The 27,591-nt window shown below is 38.5% G+C and overlaps 1 protein-coding gene across 3 annotated transcripts in view; it reads left to right on the top strand.

The window, feature by feature from the left end:
• LOC143030980 (uncharacterized) overlaps positions 1 to 8,943 on the top strand; it is a 63,602-nt gene extending 54,659 nt beyond the window's left edge. For 2 of the 3 annotated variants that reach the window (XM_076194287.1, XM_076194288.1), the window contains exons 2-5: positions 3,137 to 4,960; positions 5,257 to 5,386; positions 5,896 to 6,074; positions 6,385 to 7,173. In XM_076194287.1, the coding sequence (XP_076050402.1) occupies positions 3,262 to 4,467 (1,206 nt within the window). In that variant the 5' untranslated portion in view covers positions 3,137 to 3,261 and the 3' untranslated portion in view covers positions 4,468 to 4,960; positions 5,257 to 5,386; positions 5,896 to 6,074; positions 6,385 to 7,173. Of the gene's footprint in view, positions 1 to 3,136; positions 4,961 to 5,256; positions 5,387 to 5,895; positions 6,075 to 6,384; positions 7,174 to 8,105 lie in introns of those variants that run through there. The other variant, XM_076194289.1, reaches the window with a different exon arrangement.
• The last annotated feature ends 18,648 nt before the right edge of the window (positions 8,944 to 27,591 follow it).

Genomic DNA, 27,591 nt, shown 5'->3' with positions numbered 1-27,591 from the left:
TTGGATGAATAAAGTCGTGAGGTCGGTTCAGAGATGGCTTAGTGAGTGGATTGAGGATCCCAGTAGGGAGTCCCTTGCTGTAAATTGACAAGCCAAGTATAACATTATTTGGGACAGTTTGATTCACCCCATCAAGAAAAATGACTTTATACAGAAAGATATTGTGAAAGACATTCCTACTTAAGAAAAGTGATAGAAAGAAATTTAAAAGTAATGAAGAAATGCAAAACCATAGCAGGAAACAGTAGTCAGAGTAGTAAACAGTAACAACAACAACAACAGAGGTAACAGGGGAAGCTTGGAGTGAAAGAGGGTCTTGATTGAGAGGATTAGGAGAGGAACAGAGGGAGAAATTGGTGATGAACAGTGTGGGTTTAGGGCAGGTAGGAGTTGTGTGGATCAGATTTTTGTGGTAAGACAGATATGTGAAAAGTTTTAAGACAAGGTAAGGATGCTTTTAGGGGCTTTATGGATTTGGAAAAGGTTTATCACAGGGTAGACAGGAAAGCACTGCAGGAGGTGTTGCAGATATATGGGATAGGAGGAAAGCTTTTAAGAGCAGTCAAGAGTTTTTACAATAGTAGTAGAGTGACCTTGCTGTGGATGTGCTGTGTCTTGGAACACTGCTTCTGACCGAGGACAGTGGACAGGATGCAGGGATGACCTATCATCCAGGAGGTGCTAAGATGAGAGGGAGGGAGGAGGGTGGAGGGGAATGGAATATGTAAGGGATGGAATGGGTGGGAGTGGTTGTATGCCTTCTTTGTTTTGGCCACCCCCCCATGTAAGGGGGAAATAGCCTTTGTATATATGTATGTAGTAGAGCTTGTGTTAAAATAAAAAATGGAGAGAGTGAGTAGTTTGAGGTAAAGGTGGGACTTCACCAGGGATGTGTTATGTCGCCTTGGCTGTTCAATTTAAACGTGAATGGGCTGGTGTAAGAGGTAAATGCAAGGGTAATGGTTTGGTGATTGGAGATGGTTAAAGACAATGGAGAAAAGTGGGAGATAAGCCAGTTGTTGTTTGCTGACACCGCTGCACTTGTAGCAGGATCAGAGGATGGATTGAGGAAGTTAGTGATGGAGTTTGGGAAGGATTGCAAAAGAAGTAAATTGAAGATAAATGTGGGTAAAAGTAAGGTGATGAGATGTATAAGGGGAGAAAGTGGCAGCAGACTGGAAGTGAGTATTAAAGGAGAGAGACTGGAGGAAGTGGGTAGTTTTAGATACTTGGGTGCGAATGTGGCGGGAAAGTGAGGAGTGGAGGTGGAGGTAGAATGTAGATTGAGAGAAGCAATTAAATGCCTTAGAGGATTAAAAAGTGTAATGAGAAATAGACATTTGGGGATGCATGCTATGAGGAGATTGTATAGAGGAGTGATTGTGCTGACAGCACTGTATGGGGCAGAAACATGGAACATAAGATAGTACTTTGAATGTGTTTGAGATGAGGTGCCTAAGAAGTATGATAGGGTGAACAAGGCTACAGTGAGAAACGAGGAGGTGAGGAGGAGAATAGGTGTGGAAAGGGAGTTGGGAGATAGGATTGATGAAAAAGTATTGGGATGGATTGGACACATGGAAAGAATGAGTGAAGAAAGATTAGTAAAAGAGGTGTGGAAGGCAGAGGTAGAAGGAGTGAACATGAAGGAGTGACCAAGGATGAGATGGATGGGTTGGGTGAATGGGGCATTGTGTTTCACCTGCGTCTGCCACCTCCATGATTATGGGTTTACTTCTGTTTACTGTGTCCTTGTATGATTTTGTATTTCTTCTTTCACTGTCAACTTTCTTTTCATCATTGTCTTAAGTATGTCTTTCACCATATCTTTCTATAGGAAGTAATATTTCTGTATGGGGTGAATTAAACTTCCTACACCACCTTTGCACTGACTTTACCACTTTCTTAGTCCAATGATCCTTACTGTTACAGCAAAGTGCCTCCCCCTAAGGGTGTGACTTTACTCTCATGAACCAATAAATTTTTCTCCTCCACCCTTTCTCCAATCAGAAAGACTGTTACAAACGTCTTAACCAATACTGCTTACTCAATCACAATATCGATGCATGAATGGCTTAGTTTACGTATTGTGGATGTGCTGTGTTTTGCAATCCTGCTTCTGACTTGGGGCAGTGGTCGAGATGCAGAGATGACCTGTCATCCAGGAGGAGCCAAGGTAAGAGGGAAGGAGGGTGGTGGATGGGAGTTGAGTATGTGGGGATGAAATGGGTGGGAGTGGAATTTATGCCTTTGTTTTTTGGCTATCTTCCTTGTTAAAGGGAAAACCTTTGGCATATGTATTATCACACAAGTGTCACAACCGTTAGGGAGTCACAGGCTTCCTGGAAGATGACTGGGTTTATGTATATAATGCCTCTGTGTTTAAATGGCCTGTAAGTTGAAAATGTTAAAGCACTAATTCTCACATTATACATTGTCTTCTTGCTATTTCCAAATTTACTGGGATTGCACCTTTGATAGCAGTTCCTTCATGATTACATCATGATTGTTGAAATTGTTTTAGTTGGTATAACCTTTTTTTTTATATATATATAGACAAACAGGGATCTTACTTAATGTGACAAGAAAAATATGGAAATTTCCTCTACAGTTTCATTTATTACATTATTCAGAAATAATAACACAGGTACACCACTTATCAGTGTATCTGAAAGGATGTGACTTGCATCACTTATTTGGATCAAAATGAGATGAACTTCCTAGAGTTTGTCATATTTAGATTCTGGTCATATGTGCCCAAACATGGAATGTTAGGGAATTATTTTAAAATATGACTGCTGCAGCCATCTGGCATGTTCCCCAATTCTAAATCTCATGACATGATGAAAAAGCCAGAGCAGAATTTTTGTCATTCCGGTTGTGGTGAGGTGAGTATACATGTCTATTGGATGTTTTCAGCATATTTCTACTGTAAAAGTAGGATACAATATATAATAGCACCATAGCTGTTATTATTTCTCTTTTATGTTACATTATGGTAAGTACAAAGGGTCTGTTTAGGTATAAAGAGACTTGAATATTAATGGTTTGTGTACACAATATTCACAATCCTATTAGAGTATATTACACAATTTCAAAGAATTAGATTTCAATCTTATGATTACATATTTTCCAGGAAGAGGGTAACTATCACCATTCCTTTGGAAGAGCTATCCATTGAAGCCACATGTGTCACATAATGAAGAGGATCCAGTGTGACATCTATGGCCCAGCTATATCATAATTCATTTAAGACATCACATGATGACCCACAGAGGACAGAAGCCTTTCCAGTGTGATCTATGTGATTCTGCTTTTTCACAAAAGGGTTCTCTTAAAAAGCATATGAGAACCCACACAGGAGAGAAGCCTTACCAGTGTGACCTGTGTGATTCTGCTTTCTCAGAAAAGGGTCATCTCACAAACCATATGAGGACCCACACAGGAGAAAAGGCTTTCCAGTGTGACCTGTGTGATTCTGCTTTCTCACAAAAGGGTAATCTCACAAACCATATGAGGACCCACACAGGAGTGAAGCCTTTCCAGTGTGATCTGTGCAATTCTGCTTTCTCGGAAAAGGGTAATCTCACAAAGCATATGAGGACCCACACAGGAGAGAAGTCTTTCCAGTGTGACCTGTGTGATTCTGCTTTCTCACAAAAGGGTCATCTAACAAACCATATGAGGACCCACACAGGAGAGAAGCCTTTCCAGTGTGATCTGTGCAATTCTGCTTTCTCGGAAAAGGGTCATCTCACAAACCATATGAAGACCCACACAGGAGAGAAGCCTTTCCAATGTGACCTGTGCATTTATGCTTCCTCACAAAAGGTTTCTCTCACAGAGCATATGAGGACCCACACAGGAGAGAAGCCTTTCCAATGTGACCTGTGCAATTATGCTTCCTCACAAAAGGGTTCTCTCACAAAGCATATGAGGACCCACACAGGAGAAAAGACTTTCCAATGTGACCTGTGCAATTCATTTTTCTCAGAAAAGGGTTCTCTCACAAAGCATATAAGGACCCACACAGGAGAAAAGCCTTTCCAGTGTGACCTGTGCAATTCATTTTTCTCAGAAAAGGGTTCTCTCACAAAGCATATGAGGACCCACACAGGAGAGAAGCCTTTCCAGTGTGACCTGTGCAATTCTGCTTTCTCAATAAAGTGCAATCTCACAAAGCATATGAGGACCCACACAGGAGAGAAGCCTTTCCAGTGTGACCTGTGCAATTCTGCTTTTTCGCAAAAGAGTTCTCTCACAAGTCATATGAGAACCCACACAGGAGAAAAGCCTTTCCAGTGTGACCTGTGTGATTCTGCTTTTTCACAAAATGGTTGTCTCACAACCCATATGAGGACCCACACAGGAGAGAAGCCTTTCCATTGTGACCTCTGCAATGCAGCTTTCTCAAGAAAGGATTATCTCATAAAGCATATGAGGAACCACACAGGAGAGGTTTTCTAGTGTAACCTGTGTGACTCTGCTTTTTCACAAAAGGGATATCCCACACAGCATATGAAGACTCCCACAGGAGAGAAGCCTTTCCAGTGTGATCTCTTTGACTGTTTTTTTTTTTCACATGAGACTTCTCTCACAAGGCATATGAGGATGGACATTGGATAGAAGCCATTCCTATATGGCCTGTGATGAAAAGATCACAGTTTTTCAAGGGCTTGGATTAAGCCAGCAGAAAGGCAATTACGCAAGCGATGCCTACACAGAATCCTGTGTGGCGTTCCTTTTTTTTTACCTGTAAGGTCATTCAAGAGTGAACAAAATTCATTCTTATAGTTCAATATGTAAGGGATTTGTCCTTTATGTACAAAAAATATTAATAGTTCTCCTGGTAAAGACCCATGAAGTATGAGTATTTACCTGAATTAGTTTCCAGTCTACGCATATGAACGACTAGTCATTGATGATGGTATTCACCTCATCTATTTAAAGGTCAAATAAGGTATGGATCTCTTTATTTTTTGTTATATCCTGTTTGAAAAAAGCTTAGAAGAAGTTAGAACACTAACATTCTCATATTTAGCATTTTATAGTGTTGATTTTATCTGAGTAGCATAATCTTAAAAGTGCTTGATAGCAGACGAACTTTTCAATGTCATAGCTACATTTTCCACCGTTGGGGCAATCGATGACATTAGGGTTATTGTTTACATTCTTGGACATGGCCATTAAGTAAAACGATGGAGATTTCACATTGGGTGAAGAAGATTTATTGGATTTGAATGCCTTATGTTTCAGTGTGGGTACGGTACAAGGACACATGTATAAACCAATTCAGATATCCAAATGACTCAACTGATGAAAAACATGTTGAGAGCAAGGAAACTTCAGAGGATGAATGCCCAGAACAAGCTGGAAATAAGGACTGGTGAGTTTGTTGGAATGTATTACTGCATGCATGCTGTACATACATTAATTTACACCACCAACCATACACCACACCAGACCAGACACATGATTTTGTTGGTTTGTCATCAGACGTGCAGTTGAAGGTTTGAAGGCATGAAATGGTAGGCCTAATACCTAGCAGACATTGATGGGCCTGGCCCTATCTACCAGCCCCCAGCATGGCCAGCAGGGCTGGTTTTAATTTTCTTTTCTTGGAAAAACACCCACACAACCACCAAGATGACCATATCCACAGTGCATGGATAGTTCATCTGTTCATGCAAGGAGGATAGCATGGTTAGGCCGATGGCATTCATGCCATAGACCTATGAGCATGCAGAAGAACTTTTGATTAAATTTTCTGACATTTGCTGAGCTTGTTACTTTATTCCAGGTAGCCTGTAGCTTGCAGAAATAGCTAACCCCCCCCTGAACTCCCCATTTCCCATTGCATGGCCTTGCTAAAATTCATGAATTTGACTATTTCAGGTGCAGCTGTGGACACTGTGTCACAGTGAAAGGGCAGAGAGAGCTTGTGTTGCTCTGATTCCAGTGCATCACCCAGCACCCAGGGTTTTCATTGTCTACCTGAATCCATATGCTTTTGCATTGACAATGTATAGAATCAATGACAATGGGCTGATTGGAAATGACCGACCTCTGCACAAGTGAGATAGTCCTATACATGTGCATGTAGCATTACAGTATTTCAGTTACATCCATACTGTCCATTGTTGAATCACTTACATATAAGTACAGGCCTTTTAATTTGAATGATATTGCTGAAATTTTGGTAACAGTGGTGTTTTGAAGTAAATACTACTAATCTTATTCAAAATTATATTTATTCTTAAAATATGTATGAATATATATATATATATATGTATATATATATATAATAGAGTATGTAGAAATGCATATTTTAATGAATTTACAGCAAAATGAATGATCATAAATTGGTACTTTTATTTCAATCAGGTTGTACAGGTATCTTGCCTATCGTAATTTAGTGGAGTGGTGTAGGCAAGGAATGAGCAAATTAAATCACCTGCCCCTTCCAGTGTGTGCCAGACCAAATTAGGAAAAAAATGGCCAGCACCAGATGGACATTACACAGGATTTAAATACCCTTCAGCAATGACTTTGGTTCAGATTCTTGGAATTATATTCGGAGTACTATGTGTCCTTGGTATATGAAAAAAATCAGTGTGTTGAAGATTAAAACTGGACCTTTTTTTCTGGATGATGTCAGGCTGCTCTTGATTTTCATACTTGGAACAGACTGTTTCAGAAACTTTCATAGCAGACTGAACTTTGGCATCTCTTGCAAGTTTGTATGATGAATGCAACCTCAGTAATTCACCAAGTAAAATTTTTACATATTCTGTAAATAAAAAATGGAGATTTATATTTTGTACATTTTATTTAGTTTCGTCATATCATCAGAATAATACCAAAATTTTAGGTGAGTATTTTGAATTTATCACATTGCTCCAGTAGGAAGTCCTATGCAGTTTCACCGTTTGGATGCAATATGTAGCACAGTAATGCTTCATACACTCACCATATGTTAGATCAACCTTCTCCTTCAATTTGTGCTGTGAACAGTGTTCCTTCTAAGCTATGTGCCTGCATGCATGCACACACATTTTACAACTAGCGCATGAAGGAAAAAATGTACACAAGGCATTTGAGAAGAAATTGTATTTGTGAAATAAATTGTATAATTTCATAACAATGGATTGCAACAAATATGTTATTTTGAGAATCTGTCAGTGACCAATGAAATGTAAGTGTCCAATTTCATAATTTCACATGTAGTTTTGAGATCACTTGTACTGTGTTCGGTGGTTATTCATCAACAGTACTTGTTTAGTCAAGTGAAATGAAACGAGAACCATGATGTCAATTTCGCCCTCTCGAGGTGAGGATGAAATTGGGGTGGCCAGATGTCCTACTTTAGGCAGGACAGTGCTGTTTTATAGAGCACTGACCTCCATACAGTGCCACCTCAAGCAGAACATTAAATTGTTCTTTATGGGACCTGTCTAAAAGCAATCATATAAATTACCTTGCATATGATAATGCAGTGTGAACTGAAAACTACAATAATTATTACTTTATTTCATTATACTTTTATGTAGCTGCCATTGGGAACACTACACGAGGGGACACAGTGTACAACGAAAGCCCATCAAGGTTTCATACCAACTTACCATTATCCATGAGCTGAGTTCGGAGACTCTGTGAAAATTAGGTAATGACGGCAGATAGCAGTCAACCTAGATTCTTCGGGAGCTAGGTTAACTCCGAGCTCAAGTTCTTTTGTAGCTCCAATGGCTCAATTGGTAAGGCTTGGCAACAAGCTAGATCTGTAATATCCCACTGTTACTAGCCATTCACTTCAGGTATTTGCAACAGTTCAAGCTCAGCAAGGTTTCATGCCAATTCATCATTGTCCATGATATGAATTCGGCAACTCGGTGAAAATTGATTAGTGACTACAGTTAGGGGTCAACCTAAATTCTGCAATATTTAGATTAACTCCAAATTCGAGTCCTTCTGTAGCTCTTATGGCTCAGTTGGTAGGTTGATGGTTTGGCATCAAGGTGTAAGGCCAGGAACTTTGAAGGATGATTGTTTTCGTAATTGCGTCTTATTTATTTATTCTATTTATTTATTTTTATTTTCTTTTTTAGGGTTGACCTGAGAGTCCAAGTGCATGGATGTCGTGATGTTTTTATTCAACCAAGAAGCAAAGTAGAAAATAGGGCCTTAATAGATCAAGAATTTATTTTGTTCTGTGTCTACCCATCAAGATGTGTTGCCAAAAGGGCCTTACCATAACCATAGTGAAGAAAACATACAATAGGAGGAGGTAGCTACGAATATCTTAACTGATCCTAGAGACGACATTGGAATATTCTAGAACAATAGCTCACCGTAACTCCGCCCACCCGTGACATCACTAAGGCGCGTTCGGACGGAGGCATAAACTAGGACCATTAGCTTTAAGATGATTAGGAAAAACTCCCAACTTTCAGTTCAGGATTCCACAAGAGGAATAGTTTAGGGAGAGATTGTAACAGCTATGGGTTGTGTTGAGGAGCGAAATGAAGTTCCACGAAATGGTACGAGAGGGGAGGTTGGTAGTTTTACGCATGGATGCGAACACATACGCCCGTCGCGGTCTCTTGTGCGCAGCTAAAATTAGTCTGACGCCCGAATTACCCCCGTTAACAGGTATGTCAATGTGCTCTGTAAGATTAATGGGATTAAGTGACGATATGTGAAAATTATATGATATACATATATTGAAGACATACTAGATAGACATTAATATTAAGTATTTGGATGAGTCTGACGCCTGAATCACCCCCGTTAACAGGGTGAAAATAGGGGTTAGAGGAATGTGAACACAAACACGTTACACTTGTTGCGTGGAAGGAGTAGTCGAAGGTGTTATGCATATATTCATTAAATATCAGGGGGAAATATTTAGTACAATTCTGACTGTGATCGTTCTCAAGTAAGGAAAGAGTGTATTTAAGACACTTAGACTAGACGGTGGCCAGAAGAACTACGCTTACCCATGCGCCCGTGACTTACGCATCGACCCATAGTCTCCATAACTGCGTCATTAAACTACCTCGTACTGTATATTCAGGTTATTAAGCCTAGGCCATTGTAGTTGTTGGACAGGACCAACATACCCATATATTTTTCATGTTGTATGGACCACAATTTATTGTCTAGTGAAGAAAACCACAATATACCCTTTTATTTTCTTAATTTTTTCCCACAGTTTGATAATGCATAGAAAACCTACACTTCTATTCTTTCATTTACCCAACTTGGACATCACTATTGTAGTGTCACGGAAGGCCTTTCGCTGCCCAGAACCAACCCAGAACGTCCTGAGGAAAGGGGACGGAATTAGATGTGATTAACAAGGAGCAGTTTCCTTATTTGATCATATAGGCGATCAGGTGGTGGCAGCGTATACCTTTAAGTCATCAGGCTTAATTTCATAATTCCCAAATCGCCCCTATACGGGTATCTTTGATCATTCCAATTGGAAGTGCTCTTGGTTGAACGCTAGTCTGTCGAGGCGCCACAAACATCTCCTTCCACCCCCACCCCCCCTCAGTTATAAGACCTTAATAAATATCGTTCGAGACGCCGCATTCCACGACGGCACCACAAAGGTAGGTCTAGTTTCGAATCCCGGGAGACTGTCAGAAATCATTTGTATGATCTCGCTGCTACTAGCGATTCACTTCAAGTATTCACAATGAGCCCATCATGGTTTCGTGCTAATCTATCATTGTCCATGAGATGAGTTCGGGGACACGGTGAAAACTATGTATATATATGTGTGTGTGTGTGTGTTTACCTAGTTGTATTTTTTACGGGAAGGGGAGCTACGCTCGTGATGTCCCGCCTTTGTATCTCGCAGTGTTTAGTTTGCTCTTAAATTCATGAATGTTTTTGCGCACACTATTTTTCCGTCCAATTTGTTCCAAGTGTCCACCACTCTATGTGGAAAACTGTTTTTCTTCAGATCTCTTCTATAACTATTTTTTTTTTCTTTCCATGTCCTCTTGTGTTTCTCTTGTCCCAGTTTAACAAGTCCTCTCTATCGAGTATTTCTGTGCCCTTTATGATTCTGTAGATGGTCAATAGGTCGTCTTTCTCTTTTCTTTGCTTTGCTCCAGTCAGTAACTAGTTTAGCCAGTCTCTCCTCATATGACAAGTTTGCAAGTGTAGGGGCCATTTTTTTTTTTTTTTTTTTTTTTTTGTGGCTGCTCTCTGGATTCTTTCTATTTTCTTTATACTCTTTTTGGTACTGGGTGACCACAATGTTGCCGCATATTCGAGTGTAGGCCTTATCAGTGTGACTAGTATTTTTTTTTTTTTTTTTTTTTTTATAGGTGGGGAAGGGTAAACGAAAATTGGTTAAGAATACATTCATTGTCCTAACGTTTTGGTCTCTATGACCTTCTTCGGAGGACTTAATTGCTACAATACATCTTGATCACAACATTTATACCTGTAGTTGGAGGAACTCGTCAAGCTTCGAGTGTCTTTTTTTTTTCTAGTGCGTTAATTATTAAGAGACTGGCTGCTTTGGAAAAGCATATAAACCCCTCTCTATTGTTGTTGTTTTCTTGGATGTTTATATGTGCAGCTTCAAATATCTCGTTTTCTTTTGTAATCCCCTATGTAAAATCTCGACTTTGTCCCAATCGGGTAGGTCATAACAATGTTCGAGGTGGCGAACCAGGGAGCTGGATGTCCTGCGTGCTCTTATATAATTTTTGTGCTGTCAACCTCTTTTCAATCCCTCGACCTGATTCACCGATGTAAGCTAAGGGACAGTCGCTACAGGGAATGCGATATATCGCACTGAGGTTATTATGATTATTATTGTGGTCTTTAAATATTTTTCCTACTTTATTAGAGGATGCCTTGGTAATGTTTATCCCACCTTTTAATAAATATTTATCAATATCCTCTGTTTTTGCACAATTAGGTGCAGTTGTGAAATGTGGTGAGACTTTATTTTTTATCACTGCAAGGTCATTTGACCAGGATTCACGGACATTTGTTCCGTTGGTCAGGGCGTTTGGTTTTTCATGGAATTTTCTTTGCTTTGGTTTATTAATCAGGCCTCCTGGGTATTTCAAGTTTTTGAATGCGTTTCTAATGTATGATAATTCGTTCTCAATGAGCTCTTTGCTGCATATACGGTAGGCTCTAAGGAAGAAACCTATTATGATACCAGTTTTGACTCCTTTACTGTGGGCTGAGAAAAAGTAACTAAAATCGTCTCTATTGGTGGGTTTTATGTATACCGAAAACCTTAAATGATTAGGGTCTCTGTGTATTAACTTGTCTAGAAAGGGTAGTTTGCATTCGTTTTCTTGTTCAATTGTGAACTGGATATCTATATGAATTGCGTTGAGTCTCCTTACCTTGTTCTCAATATTGGTTTCTTTGGGCATTATTACAAGTATATCATCTAGGTACCTTAGCCAAGTGGTACCTCTTCCCATGATGTTGATATATTAATTTGTTTCCAATACCTCTATAAATAGACAGGCCAAAATAGCCGATATGAGGCTTCCCATTCCGAGTCCTTTTGTTTGTTTAAATTCGGTGTTGTTAAAAATAAAATATCCAAACTCAACGCACATTAAGATCAGTTTGAGGTAATCAGATTTTGGGACTGGGAGGATATCATCAGCTATGTCATCAGTTACCTTTTTAAGTGCATTCAGTGCATTATCAGTAGAAACGTTGGTAAATAAGTTACGTCAAAACTAGCTAATTTCTTGTCATTTACGTTCATATTCTCAAGCTTTCGGATTAGATGGGATGAGTTTCTTGAGTGTGTCCCGTAGGGAGGGGGGGGGGGCGCTTCTTCTAGTAAACCTAGAAGCTTTTTATTTCTGAATGATTTTCGTAGGATTTTTCTTGGTTCCGCATTAAATTTGCTTCCCTATCTGCGCTGCCAACTGGTTGTCTTTCATAAGTCCTAAGAACCAACTCCTTGGTTCGCCACCTCGAACATTGTAATAACCCACCAGATTGGAACAAAGTCGAGATTTTGCATAAGGGATTACAGAAGAAAATAAGAAAGACAGTTGCAGCTGCACATGTAAACATCCAAGAAAACAACAACGATAGAGAAGGGTTTATATGCCTTTGCAAAGCAGCCAGTCTCTTAATAATTAACGCATTGGAAAAACCTGACACCCGAAGCTTGACAAGTTATTCCCGCTACTGGTATAAATTTTGTGATCAAGATGTAGCGAGTCCTCCGAAGAAGGTCATAGAGACCGAAACGTTAGGACAATGAATGTATTCTTAACCCATCTTCGTATACCCCTCACCACCTATCACTCTCTCATTTGTCTCAAACAATATTTTAGATATGTGTGTGTATTTACCTAGTTGTATTATACGGGAAGGGAGTTATGCTTGTGGTGATACGTCTTTGTATCTTTCAGCATCAAGTTTTGTCTTAAAATCATGAATAGTGTCTGCACACACTGTTTCTTTATCTAATTTATTCTAGGTGTCCAGTACTCCACGTGGGAAGCTATTCTTTTTCAGATCTCTTCTGTAGTTATCCTCTTTCAGTTTCTTTTCGTGTCCTCTTGTTTTTCCATTGTCCCATTTTAATAAATCATCCCAATCTAGGATTTCCATTCCTTTCATGATTCTATAGTGGGCAGATCTTCCCTTTCTCTTATTTGCTCCAGAGTTGGTAGTTCCAATTTGGCCAATCTTTGTTCGTATGTTGATTTGGAGAGAGTTGGTGCCAACTTTGTCGTTGCTCTTCGTATTCTTTCTAATTATATATATATATATATATATATATATATATATATATATATATATATATATATATATATATATATATATATATATATATATATATATATATATATATATAATATATATATAAATATATATTAGTACTGGGTGTCCATAGTGTTGCTGCGTACTCCAGTTTTGGTCTTATTAGTGTAACTAATATTTTCTAATAATTTCCTCACCCAAGTAGTCAAATGCCACTTTCATTGACTTTAATAGGTTGAAGGTTTCTCCGACTATTTTACTGATATGTTTGCCTGATTATTACTCCAAGGTCTCTTTCCTAGTTCGCTTTTTTTTTACATCTTCCTCACCAATTTTACAATTTCTTGATATTCTATTTTTTTTTTCCAAACCCCATTACACTACACTTCTTGATATTGAAGTTCACCTCCCACTTTTAATTCCATTTCCAGATTTTGTCTAGGTCTAACTGTAATGATTCACAATCCTCCTCTGTTCTTACTTTCTTTAGTAATTTTGCGTCATCTGCAAAGAAATTTATACAACACTCCACTCCTTAATCCATGTCATTTATATATATGGAAGACATGATTGGAACCAATACCGATCTTACGGGACACCACTTATCATTTCTTACCACTTCGAGTATATGTCTCTAATTACTACCCTCATTTTTCTCCCAGTCAGGAAGTCTTCCATCCACTCCAATAATTTTTCTTTGATGCCACCTATTGATTCTATTTTTCTCATTAGTTTTTGTTGTGTGGTACTTTATCAAATTCTTTTTGTAGGTCTAGAAAGGCACTGTCCTCCCATCCATCCCTTTCTTGTATTATTTCTATTAGTCTCGAATAGAAGCAGATCAGGTTTGTTGTACATGATCTTCCTTGTCTAAATGCAAATTTATTTGGATTCAGTATATTTTTTTCTTCCAGATGTTTAACCCATCTACTTTTGATAACCTTTTCACATGTTTTTGCTATCGTAGTTGGTTGGATTTTCCTTGTTTCCTCCTTTGAATAATAGTAAAAGATTTGCATTTTCCAGTCCTGTGGTACCTTTCATTCTTCGAGTGAGTATTTAGTTATATTGTATATTTTGTACGTCAACTCCTCTCTGCATTCTTTCAATATCCAATTTGCAATTCCATCCGGACCGCGTGATTTTCTGACATCAAGGTATTTTATTTGGTCTCTGATTTCTCTCTGTGTTACAGTTATTTCCTTCACTGGGGGATCTGTCTCTATTCCTTCACAGGTCTGTGAATTTTCAATTGTGAATACCGATTTGAAATAATTGTTTATAATTTCAGCCATTTCTACTTCTTCAGCATATTCGTAATTTCCCTGGCGCAGCTTTTCCATTTCTTGTTTATTCTTTAGTTTACCATTTACATACCTGTAAAATAGTTCAGGTTGTTCCTTGCATTTTTCTACTATATCTCTTTCACAGTTTCTCTTTTCATCTCTCCGTATTTTTACAATCATTTCTTAGTCTGATGTATGTTTGTACGGGAAGTAACGATGTAGGTAGGGTGAGATAAAAGAAATTTGTTCGGAATTACAGGGTCCTCCTTCAGGAGATGAAGGAACGTGGGAGCCGTCACGTAGTCTGTGGGATCCTCCCGAGGATCTACGCTGGCTCGTGTTGGAACAGTAGGGGTCAATGAGAGGATATCACGATTATGCACGCAACTGGGATGCCACTTTTTTTATCCTTTGTATCTCTTTTCCAGGTGTCATGACCTTTACGCTTCTGATGGTATCCACTTTACCCGCAGAGGCAAAGATGTTCTAACAAGCCTCATTGTGGGAGTTTGTAATGAACTAGTTCCTTTTTTTTGGGGGGGTAGAAGCCCAAGGGGAAGAGGAAATAGAGTGTACTTGGGAAAACAGAGTAGAGTATAGGATTAATGTAGAACAATATGCCACTATAGGACAAAATATAATTTTAGGATATAATGTCGGTAGAGGACGAAATGTTACATTAGGATGTAATGTCAAAGGACAAAATGTCACGATGGGATGTAATAACAGTGGGGGACAAAAGACCACGATGGTATGTAATGATAGTGGAGGACAAAATATCACGATGGGATGTAATGATACTTGAGGAGAAAATATCACGGTAGGATATAATGTCAGTGGAGGACAAAATATAATATTAGGAAGGGATGCCGGACAGAATGTTAGTGAAGGCCAAAATATCACGATGGGATGTAATGACAGTGGAAGACAAAAGATCACGATGGGGTGTATAGTGGAGGAAAAAATATCACGGTAGGATATAATGTCACTGGAGGACAAAATATAATTCTAGCAAGGAATGCCGGACAGAATGTCAATGAACGACGGGAGGCCGGTGTGAATTTTGATGGGAGAAATGTCAATGAGGCATTGAATGTCGATGAAGGACCAAATAATAATATGGAGCAAGGTGTTAATAAAAAACAAAATTATAATATAAGACATGATATTGAAACTCAAAACGTGTCAAAAAAGAAATAATCGCGAGTTTCTTAAAACCATGTACTTTAACGCTCGTAGTATTAGGAACAAATTTCAAGAAATACAGGCGTATGTCAAAAGCGAAAATCTCGATATGATAGGAATAACCGAGACATTGTTAAATGGTAAAGAGTTCGAAGCTGAATTTAATATTACGGGATTTAAACACTTTCATCAGGATAGAAACCACAAGAAAGGTGGGGGGGGGGGTTCTGTTGTACGTTAAAAACAATGTCCATGCTTGTGTTTTAGAGAAAGTGAAACAGGATGCATATGATAGTTTGTGGGTTGAGTTAACCCAAACAAATGGACAAAAAATGAATGTAGGTGTAATATATAGGCCAAAGATATTATCATTAGCAGACGACCAACTGTTATTTCAAGAACTGTCTAGTTTCTGCAACCGGGATTTATTGATAACACTGGCCTGCGAAGTTTCAAAGGTAAAGCATCTGATAACTGATTCTAGGGTAATTTGCTATGCAGAATCTAAAAAACCACACTCATTTTGTTCAATCAGGTCATGTTTTTGAGATACGAGGCGGTAAAAATAATTAAAAACGCCATTTAGTACTATTTATTCCCTTTAATTTTGGAAAAAAATTCTTGACAAAAGAAATAAATTTTTCTTGCATAGTTCAGAAGATAAAGAGGATATATTACAGAAAATCTAATCATGGGTGAAGGGCCTTTTCAGTGACTTTCTCCTGTGTTGGGCAGCCGCCACGTCTCGTTTCAAACACCGACAGTAGTCCGCAAGAAAGTTCACATCCCACCGGCCTTGGTAGCGTTCTTCCATGACACGAATATCCTGGTGGAAACGTTCTCCCTGTTCCTCACTGAAGTCACCACAGTTCTGAGGGAAATAGTCTAAGTGGGACCGTAGAAAGTGCATTTTGACTGACATGCGAGCCCCTAATTTTTTATAGCTGTTCAAGAGCTCATCGACTTCTTTCTCGTATTCTGCACTTCGGTTATTTCCTAGAAAGTTTCTTATCACTGACTTAAGCGACCACCAAACGGACAGCTCAGCTGCATTCAGTGCATCGTCAAACATTGAGTCCTTCATAAGTTCCCTTATCTGAGGCCCATCAAAGATGCCAGCCTTAAGCTTTTCCAGACTGATCCGAGGAAACTTCTGCTGAAGAAAAGTAAATCCCATGCCGTCCTTGTCCATTACCTTCACAAAGTTCTTCATCAGTCCCAGTTTGATATGTAAAGGTGGGAGTAAGACCTTGTTTGGTTCAACAAGAGAACGAGCCTGAACATTGTGTGAACCAGGTTCCAAACGTTGTCGTGGTGGCCATTCTTGTCTGACAAAATGTTGATCATCAGCCCGACTATCCCACAAACACAAAAAGCATGGATACTTTGTGTACCCACCCTGTAGTCCCAAAACCAATCCAACTACCTTAAGATCTCCACAGATCAACCAACCATGGTCATTGTAGTTCAGAGCAGACAGTAGCTGATCCATGTTGTCATGAGTTTCTTTCATTTGCACCGAATGACCGATTGGAATTGAAGAGTATTTATTTCCGTTGTGAAGGAGGACTGCCTTGAGACTTTTCCTGGAAGAGTCGATGAACAGTCTCCATTCAGTAGCAACATAGTCCAGCCCCATTGATTGAATCAAACCAGCAATGCTGTTGCAGTAAACTAATGACGAGTCCTTCTGGGTTGTGAAGAACTGTCTAAATTATCTTTCACGCTCTCGGTACCAAAAGAATGTCTCAGGTGATAGCAAATTTTTCTCACGAAGACTAGAACCCAGAAGCTGTGCTGATTCCTTTGATAGGTTTAGATCCCGTGTCAGGTCATTGAGATCTGCTTGTGTTAGAGGCACTGGCCGGTCATTCTCTTCTGGCATGTATTCTCCACCCTCTGCCCTGTCTAGTGCGTTATCAGATTCCGATTCAGAGCTAGATTCCATTGCAACATCTGGCTCGGGAACGGGCAGGCCTGGACCATGAGGGACTGGTCGTATGGCAGACGGAACATTAGGATACTGAATACAATGCTTGTTCTTGCGGTTGACTCCTTTAAGATTAGTCATGCAGAAATAGCAGTCTGACACATAATCTTTACCCTCTCTCCAAACCATTGGAAAAGCGAATGGCATACTCTTCCTTTTTTTATTTCTCCAATCACGCAAGTTCTCGACACATGTTTTGCAGCTAACATGGGGTGCAAATGGCTTGTCCTGGTCCCCAAGCTTAACTCCAAAGTAAGCATGATATGCCTTCTTCACAAAATCAGTTATATTTGCTAGTCGACGAGGAAGAATCACATTACCACATATGTAGCAGAACCTATCAGGATGATTTGTGCATTTGCGTTCCATTTTCTGTCAATCTAAGATACGTGTCCAAAATAGAAACGCAAGAAGCACAGATTCTTGTAAAAAGCACAGATTCTTGTAAAAAGCACAGATTCTTGTAAAAAGCACAGATTCTTATAAAATCAGTCACATTGATTGGAGATCACACTTTTCTAAACCATTTTCAGTTTCAGTGTTGTCAATGCAGTTTCAGTTTCAGTTTCGGTTTCAGTTTCCTGCAAGTAAACAAAAACTTCATTAGTTTTCAGTATCAGTTTCGGGGTGCTACAGTATAATTTTTATGCAAAAAAAAAAAAAAAAAAAAAGAATAGGCTATACCTGCAGCCTCGTTTTCCTTATACTTAGTAATATACAAGGCCCAAAAGTTGCACTTCTCATATCTCAAAAACTAGACCTGATCCAGGGAAACGGATGGCATTTTTGGATTTAGCGCGCCAAAAATCCTATAAATCATTTGAAAAACCTTCGACCTTTGAAAAAAAAAAAAATTAACGCAGGCCAGTGTAATGGGTGATTTCAATTTTACTAACATTGATTGGATGACCCTTGAACATGGTTATATAGGTAGTCGCTTGATTGATTTTCTTGGTGACAATTACTTAGTTCAGCATGTAAAAGAGCCAACTAGATATGAAAACTTACTCGATCTATTGATCACTAGCCGCGAAAGCATAGTAACTGATGTAGAAGTCGGTGAAACTGTTACAAATAGCAATCACAACGTAGATTCAAACTCCTAATCTTTTCAGAGTAGATACTTGTGTATCTAAAATACCCGATTCCAGTAAAGCTCAGTTCATAGAACTACGTCAGGAGCTTCAGCTTACAGATTGGGGGTCAAAATTAAGCGAAAGACTTGTAGATCAGATGTGGGAAATATTTCAAAATACGCTCACTAAGATGATTCATACGTACATTCCTTTTAAGGACAGACGTCCCCCAAATCAGGCTCGCCCAAAGTGGCTCGACAAAGAAACTGAATAAAGTATTGCTAAAAAGAGATAGGCTTATAAGAAATATAAGTGTTCGGATATATCTAATGACTATGAAAGTTATGTATCAATGCAGAGAGATTTAAAAAAGACTAAAAATATAACTATAGGCCTATAAGTTTGACTTCAATAGTAGGAAAAATAATGGAAACTATCATCAGAGATGCTATCGAACATCATTTAGAAAGTAACCGTTTGATAGATGACAGCCAGCATGGTTTCAGACGGAAGCGTTTTTGCGTGACTAACTCGAATTCTACAACACAGTTATCTCGATTTATGACAAAAGAAACAATATAGATTTAATAAATCTAGACTTAGCTTCACACGGAATAAGTGGTAGCCTATTAAGTTGGATTAGTAGTTGGTTGAATGATCGAAAAAAGAGAGGTGTTTTAAATGGAAAAACTTCTAGATGGAAAAATTTTACAAGTAGAGTTCCTCAGGGTTCCGTTCTTGGGCCACTTTTATTCATAGTATATATAAATGATATAGACCATGGACTAAAATCTACTGTTTCCAAATTTGCTGATGATACAAAACTGTGCTAAATGGCAAATGACCACTTAAACCAATTAGATATTCAAGAAGATTTAGATATATTACAGCAATGGTCTGAAAAGTGGCTAATGAAATTTGACACAAGTAAATGTAAGGTAATGCACATAGGTAAAAATAACAGTAAGTACGATTACAAGTTATTTGGAAATTCGTTAACAAAAGTGAATAGTGAAAAATATCTCTGCGTAACTGTCAGTAGCGATCTCAAATCATCCAAGCAGTGTATTTCAGCCTCTGAGAAAGCAAATAAGATTCTAGGACTGATTGCGCGATCTTTTGACTTCAAAAGCCCATCACTCATTAACAAGCTATATAAATCGTTAGTTCGTCCACATTTGGAATATGCTGTTTCCGTATGGTCACCGAATCTCATTAAAGACATTGACAGAATAGAAAAAGTACAACGGCGAGCCACAAAACTGATTCCAATTATCAAAAATAAATTATACGAAAATCGACTAAAACATATGAATCTGTTTTCCCTAAAAAAGCGTAGACTCAGAGGTGACTTGATACAGGTTTTTAAAATTCTAAAGGGAATTGACAACATCAGAAGTGACCAAATTTTCACACTGAATGAGAATCTGACAAGAAATGATGGTCTCAAACTGTCCGGAAATAGATTCAATATGGAAGTGGGTAGAAACAACTTTGCCAACCGTGTAGTTAATGAATGGAATAAACTTTCTGCAGATGCAGTGCAATGTAGTTCAGTTCGAAGCTTTAAGAATCATTTAGATAAACACCTAAGCAAGATGCTGTAATGATTATCATTTATTTTATATTATTTCTTTTTGTTTTGTTATCATTTGTCTGTTCGATTCTCATTAATTTTTAGTTATATGTCAATTCAATATAATTTACTATTTACCTGTTTGTTTATTATCTAACTATACCTATGCCTTTATTTATGTATTTTTATATATATATATATATATATATATATATATATATATATATATATATATATATATATATATATATATATATATATATTTTGGTGAAGGTGGGTGAGGAAGACATAAATCAGAATCCAAGTTTATTTCTGACAAATAGGCTTCTTCAGAGAAATAATGTATTAAGGAGAAAACAAGGCAAACATATATATACGGGGCACTGTGAGGAGCTTCGGAGAGCTCACCCAGGGTCGTCTCTGTATATTGGGGATTTTGTCCTATTGGTCGTTACTGAGGGGTCTTTGTTCCGGTGGCGTAATGTCCTAGTTGCTGTTGCTATAGCTGCGGTGGTTTTTGTCCATTTAATGTCACCCGTTCTTTGGTTTGTATTTTCATTGGTAGCAATATACAGTGCTTCAAGTACTTTCCTTTTCTGTCTGGTTAAGTTTTCTTCTAGTATTTCTGCTGCCTCCCATTTCGGTAAATGACTCTTTTCTTTAATGTGATTAACTAAAGCACTAGTGTCGCGATGGTATCTGACATCCGCTCTGTGTTCGCTGAGCCTTTTCTCTAACCCTCTGTGTGTTTCTCCAAAGTAAGAAAGTTCACAACCACTACATGGAATTTTGTACACAATACTTCCGTTGTCATGTTGATCTTCTATTTTCTTTTTCTTTAAGTCACCTATCGTTTTACCTGCGTCACTCACGATGGTTAAGCCAGCGGATCTTAATGCTAGTCCTAACTCGTCTCTGAATTGGAAAGTTCCCCTGAGACCCATCACATCAGGATTAGGAAGTGCCCCACATAGACTGGCGAAACATCTTGCCAAATCATTCTCATCTCTGTGGAAGATAAGTGGCACTCACCTCAAGAATTCAACAGACCTAATTGATAGACTAAAAGCAGTAGACTTCAAAGATAAAATTTTGGTAAGTGCAGATGTCATATCCTTATTTACACACGTTCCAATATCTGGTGCCATTAATGCAGTGAAAGAAGTGCTTGACTATATCGATGAGAGTGACCTTCCATTGAACAAGAGAGACTATATAAAACTGATATATACACATGTATATCTGGAATGTATCGAGTATTGTCTACTTAGGTCAGTTACTGGGGAGGCGGCCATCAGAGATGATCAAATTTACTGCATAAAAACAAACATTGAGAATGAAGACATAACTTATACATACATACATACATATATATATATATATATATATATATATATATATATATATATATATATATATATATACATATCATTAATTCATTCATGGGATCACTCAATGCTGAGTATGATTCTCTACACGAACAAACATCACAAAGTTGTGATTGGTGTGTGCGCAGGTGGCTGATGAGGCCAATATGTGATCTACACACACGATGACAGTGGTTGCCCGTTGTTCTGATCGTTCTTTATGACGTGCTCTCTTCTCTTCCAGTTTCGCCGTTCTCCTGGCTTCTAGGCGCTGAACTCCATTGGCGATTGTAGTTCTCCATTTGGGGCGATCACGGCTAGCTTCTTCCCAGGAGTCAGTGTTGATGTTACAGTGGGCTTAGGCAGCGTTTGGTGATAACTTTGTAGCTTTTCCTCTGGTCTTCACGAGATCGTTTGCCGTGGATCATTTGGGCGTAGAGAACTTGCTTAGGGAAACGATGGTCTGGCATCCTGTTGACATGGCCAGCCCAACGAAGCATATGGTGGGTAATCGCGGCTTCCATGCTTTGGGAGTGGGCCTCTTTCAGGGCGCTGGCGTTGGTGCGCCTGTCATCCCAAAAGATTCCGAGTAGTCTACGTAGACATCTCTGATGGAATTTTCCAGAGCCTTGATGTGACGTGCATATAGTACCCACGTTTCTGTCAGTAAAGGACAAAATATGATTTTAGGAAGGGATACCGGACAGAATGTCCATGAAGGCCAAAATATCATGATAGGATGTAATGACAGTGGATATAATGTCCCTAAAGGACGAAATGTCACATTAGGATGTAATGTCATAGGACAAAATGTCACAATGGGATGTAATGACAGTGGAGGACAAAATGTCACAATGGGATGTAATGACAGTGGAGGACAAAAGATCACGATGGGAAGTAATGATAGTGGAGAACTAAATATCACGATAGGATGTAATGATAATGGAGGAGAAAATATCACGGTAGGATATAATGTCAGTGAAGGACAAAATATAATTTTAGGAAGGGATACCGGACAGAATGTCAATGAAGGCCAAAATATTATGATAGGATGTAATGACAGTGGAAGACAAAAGATCACGATGGGATGTAATTATAATGGAGGAAAAAATATCACGGTAGGATATAATGTCACTGGAGGACAAAATATAACTTTAGAAAGGGATGCCGGACATAATGTCTCTGAACGACGGGAGGCCGGCGTGAATCACGGTGACGTAGGGGGACAAAATGTACAAAAGAGATCGGATGACCATAATCGACCAGATGTCCGTGATGGGGGAAATGTTAATTTTGATAGGAGAAATGTTAATGAGGCATTGAACGTCAATGAAGGACCAAATAATAATATAGAGCAAGGTATAAATGAAAAACAAAATGATAATGTAAGATATGATATTGAAATTCAAAATGTGTCAAAAAGAAATAATCACGAGTTTCTTAAAACCATGTACTTTAATGCTCGTAGTATTAGAAACAAATTTCAAGAAATACAGGCGTATGTCAAAAGCGAAAATCTCGATATGATAGGAATAACTGAGACATGGTTAAATGGGGGTGTTCTATTGTACGTTAAAAACAATGTTCATGCTTGTGTTTTAGAGAAAGTGAAACAGGATGCATATGATAGTTTGTGGGTTGAGTTAACCCAAACAAATGGACAAAAATTGAATGTAGGTGTAATATATAGGCCAAAGACATTATCATTAGCAGACGAAATACTATTATTTCAAGAACTGTCCAGTTTCTGCAACCGGGATTTATTGATAATGGGTGATTTCAATTTTACTAACACGGATTGGATGACCCTTGAACATGGCCATATAGGTAGTCGCTTGTTTGATTTTCTTGGTGACAATTACTTAATTCAGCATGTAAAAGAGCCCACAAGATATGGAAACTTACTCGATCTTTTGATCACTAGCCGCGAAAGCATGGTAACTGATGTAGAAGTCGGTGAATCTGTTGCAAATAGCGATCACAACCTAGTTAGATTCAAACTCCTAAACAATTTTAGAATAGATACTTGTGTTTCTAAAATACCCGATTTCAGTAAAGCTCAGTTCATAGAACTACGTCAGGAGCTTCAGCTTACAGATTGGGAGGCAAAATTAAACGAAAGACCTGTAGATCAGATGTGGGAAATATTTCAAAATACGCTCACTAAGATGATTCAAACTTACATTCCTTTTAAGGACAGACGTCCCCTAAATCAGGCTCGCCCAAAGTGGCTCGACAAAGAAACTGAAAAAAGTATTGCTAAAAAGAGACAGGCTTATAAGAAATATAAGTGCTCGGGTGTATCTAATGACTATGAAAGTTATGTATCAATACAGAGAGATTTAAAAAAGACAATAAGAAAAAGAAAGCGACAATACGAAATGAACATCGCTGAGAAATCCAAAGAGAATCCCAAAGAATTCTATAGTTACATTAGAGATAAAAAGGTTGTTCGGAATCACATTGGTCCACTATTATCTGCTGACGGTCAACTTGAATATTCAAATGAAGGAATGTGTAATATCTTAAACAATTATTTTAGCTCGGTATTCGTAAACGAAACACCTCAAGGTGAATTCCAAACTGAAACCTGTGAAAAGTCTAGGGTAAACTTACTCGGTACGGTAAATATAACAAAAGAAAAAATTAAAAGGTGTATAGACAAACTCAAATTTAATAAAACACCAGGGCCTGACGGTTGGCATCCAAGAATCTTAAAGGAAATGAAAAATGAGATTGTTGTTCCATTAGAAATTATTTTCAAGAAATCCATCATATCCGGAGATGTCCCAAGAGAATGGAAGCTAGCTAACGTTACTCCCATATTCAAAAAAGGTGACAAAAAGAAACCAAATAACTATAGGCCTATAAGTTTGACTTCAATCGTAGGAAAAATAATGGAAACTATCATTAGAGATGCTATCGAACATCATTTAGAAAGTAACCGTTTGATAAATGATAGCCAGCATAGTTTCAGACGGAAACGTTCTTGCGTGACTAACTTACTCGAATTCTACAACACAGTTATCTCGAATTATGACAAAAGAAACAATATAGATTTAGTATATCTAGACTTTGCAAAAGCTTTTGATACCGTCCCACACGAAAGACTACTTACTAAATTAGCTTTGCATGGAATAAGTGGTAGTCTATTAGGTTGGACTAGTAATTGGTTGAATGATCGAAAACAGAGAGTTGTTTTAAATGGAAAAACTTCTGGATGGAAAAGTGTTGCAAGTGGAGTTCCTCAGGGTTCCGTTCTTGGGCCACTTCTATTCATAGTATATATAAATGATATAGACCATGGACTAAAATCTACTGTTTCCAAATTTGCTGATGATACAAAACTGTGTGGAGTGGCAAATGATCACTCAAACCAATTAGATATTCAAGAAGATTTAGATCAATTACAGCAATGGTCTGAAAAGTGGCTAATGAAATTTAACACAAGTAAATGCAAAGTAATGCACATAGGTAAAAATAACAGTAAGTACGATTACAAGTTATTTGGAAATTCGTTAACAAAAGTGGATAGTGAAAAAGATCTTGGCGTAATTATCAGTAACGACCTCAAATCATCCAAGCAGTGTATTTCAGCCTCTGAGAAAGCAAATAAGATTCTAGGACTGATTGCGCGATCTTTTGATTTCAAAAGTCCATCACTCATTAACAAGCTATATAAATCGTTAGTTCGTCCACATTTGGAATATGCTGTTTCCGTATGGTTACCGAATCTCATTAAAGACATTGACAGGTTGGAAAGAGTACAACGGCGAGCCACAAAACTGATTCCAAATATCAAAAATAAATCATACGAAAATCGACTAAAACATATGAATCTGTTTTCCCTAAAAAAGCGTAGACTCAGAGGTGACTTGATACAGGTCTTTAAAATTCTAAAGGGAATTGACAACATCAAAAGTGACAAAATTTTTACATTGAATGAGAATCAGACAAGAAACAATGGTCTCAAACTGTCCGGAAATAGATTCAACTTGGAAGTAGGTAGAAACAACTTTGCCAACCGTGTAGTTAATGAATGGAATAAACTTCCTGCACAGGTAGTGCAATGTAGTTCAGTTCAAAGCTTTAAGAATAATTTAGATAAATACCTAAGTAAGATGCTGTAATGATTATAATTTATCTTATATTATTTGTTTTTGTTTTGTTATCATTTGTCTGTCTGATTTTTATTTATTATTAGTTATATGTCAATTTATTATTATTTACTATTTACCTGTTTGTTTATTATTTAACTATACCTATGCATTTATTTATGTATTTTATTTGTTATTTACATTATCATATTTTTTATTTTTTATTTTATTATTAATATGATTTTTTTTTTCGCATCCGACCTAGATATGGATCAAAAGGTCTCCTGTCGGCATGCTCCGCCTTTGTAATCCTTTGTACAGGAGGGTTGGGATCACGACGGCTTTATAGACAGCGATCTCAGTTGTCTTACGAATGTGATCATCGAACACTCTTTGCCTAAGTCGCCCGAAAGCTACACTAGCACTGGAGATACGGTGTTGTACTTCAGCGTCAATGTTCGCCGTTTGTGACAGGAAGCTGCCAAGGTAAGAGAAACAATCCACGTTCTCTAGAAGTACACCGTTTGCAGTGATGGAGGGTGGTGAGGGAGTAGTATTAGGTGGAGGCTGGTAGAGGACTTTGGTCTTGCTCGCATTCAGCTTCAGACCGAGTCTATTGTAGGCCCTAGTGAAGGCATTCACTATAACCTGGAGATCTTCTTCGGTACAGGAGTTGACAGAGGTGTCGTCTGCGTACTGTAGTTCTACAACGGAGGTGGTGGTGGTTTTCGTGGTTGCTTTCAGGCGGTTGATGTTGAATAGTTTGCCATCGGTACGGTACGTCAGTTGCACACCTAAAGGTAAGTCGTCCTCAATAATGTGGAGGGTAGCAGCCAGAAAAAAAGAGAAGAGAGTAGGTGCAATGACAGATCCCTGCTTCACTCCAGTACGGACTTCTATAGTGTCCGTCATATCACCATTGCAAAGTATGGGGGTACGGACAAAACCCCAATGGACAAAAAACCCAGCCCAAAACTTCCATAATAAGAGAAGCGGACAAAACCCCAGGAAAGACTTTTCCCTGCGAGCTCATAGTTAGTGTCTTCCTATAAAGCAGCGATCAAATGTTGCTGTGTCACTAGATTATCATGGAGATCATACGTAACAACAAGGTTGGACAAAAGTTATGCTGCCTTGGCCATATGTATACCAAGAAGGCTACCAGCTCCACGATGGGAATGTTCTAAAAGAACATCGGAGTCATAACAAGGAAAAGCCACCACTGACTTTGGAATCAAAACAATGATTTCATCAACTGATCATTGCCATACACCTAGTGATTTTGATGTAGAAGCTGCTTGTATCCGGCAAACCATCCTGGCCAATTCAGCAACCAACAGGGCAGGTACTAGTCAGGTTCTGATTGACCACATGAATGGAATAAGTGTTGGGGTAAGAGTGGCTCTTGGTCAGTTAGACACCGTTAAAAGAAGTATCCGTCGGAAACGACAAGCTGCGCGCCCACGGGTACCACCGGCCTTAGAAGACCTGACCAGTGAAGGCAACTGGAAGACGACCGTTGGAACAGATCCTAAACCTTTCCTCATCTACGACAGTGGAAACAAAGCACAGAACCGCATCATTGTGTTTACAACTGAGGATCGGCTGCATCATCTAGCCAAATCCGACACATGGTATATGGACGGCACTTTTGAAACTGCACCAACTCTCTTCGAGCAGTTGTATGTAATCCGTGCCCCACTTGGAGATTCTGTCATTAGTTGCGTGTATACCTTCCTGACAAGCAAATCCCAAGAAACCTATAAAGAAGTGCTAGCTGCTATTTTGGACAAGGCTGATGAACTCAATATCGCCACGGACCCAACGACGATTGTTACGGACTTTGAGCATGCAGCAATGAATGTCGTCAACACGACAATAGGACTGCATATTGTTCAACGAGGATGTTTTTTTCTATCTTGCTCAGAGTACATGGCGTAAGATTCAGCGCCTCAGTCTCACCCAGCAGTATAAGGATGACGATGAAGTGAAGCATTTCTGCGGGATACTCGACGGACTGGCCATTCTTCCTCTTGATCGGGTCCAGGAAAGAATGGATTACCTGCGTTACAACACACCTGGCAATTTTGAAGTGGTAGCTTATTTTGACGCAACTTATATATCAGGTATTGTATAAAAATCATTTAGAGTAATGTGTGTGTGCTATATGATAAGATATAGATATCTTTGAGTTAATTCCCACTCTAAACTGTTTTCATATTTGTATGTTTATAGGT

Source organism: Oratosquilla oratoria, chromosome 12 (genome assembly GCF_046742065.1).
Source record: "Oratosquilla oratoria isolate Oo_2021 chromosome 12, ASM4674206v1, whole genome shotgun sequence".
Taxonomy (NCBI): Eukaryota; Metazoa; Arthropoda; class Malacostraca; order Stomatopoda; family Squillidae; genus Oratosquilla; species Oratosquilla oratoria.
The sequence above is the reverse complement of the archived record's forward strand: the minus strand, read 5'-3'. Positions and strand labels throughout refer to the sequence as shown.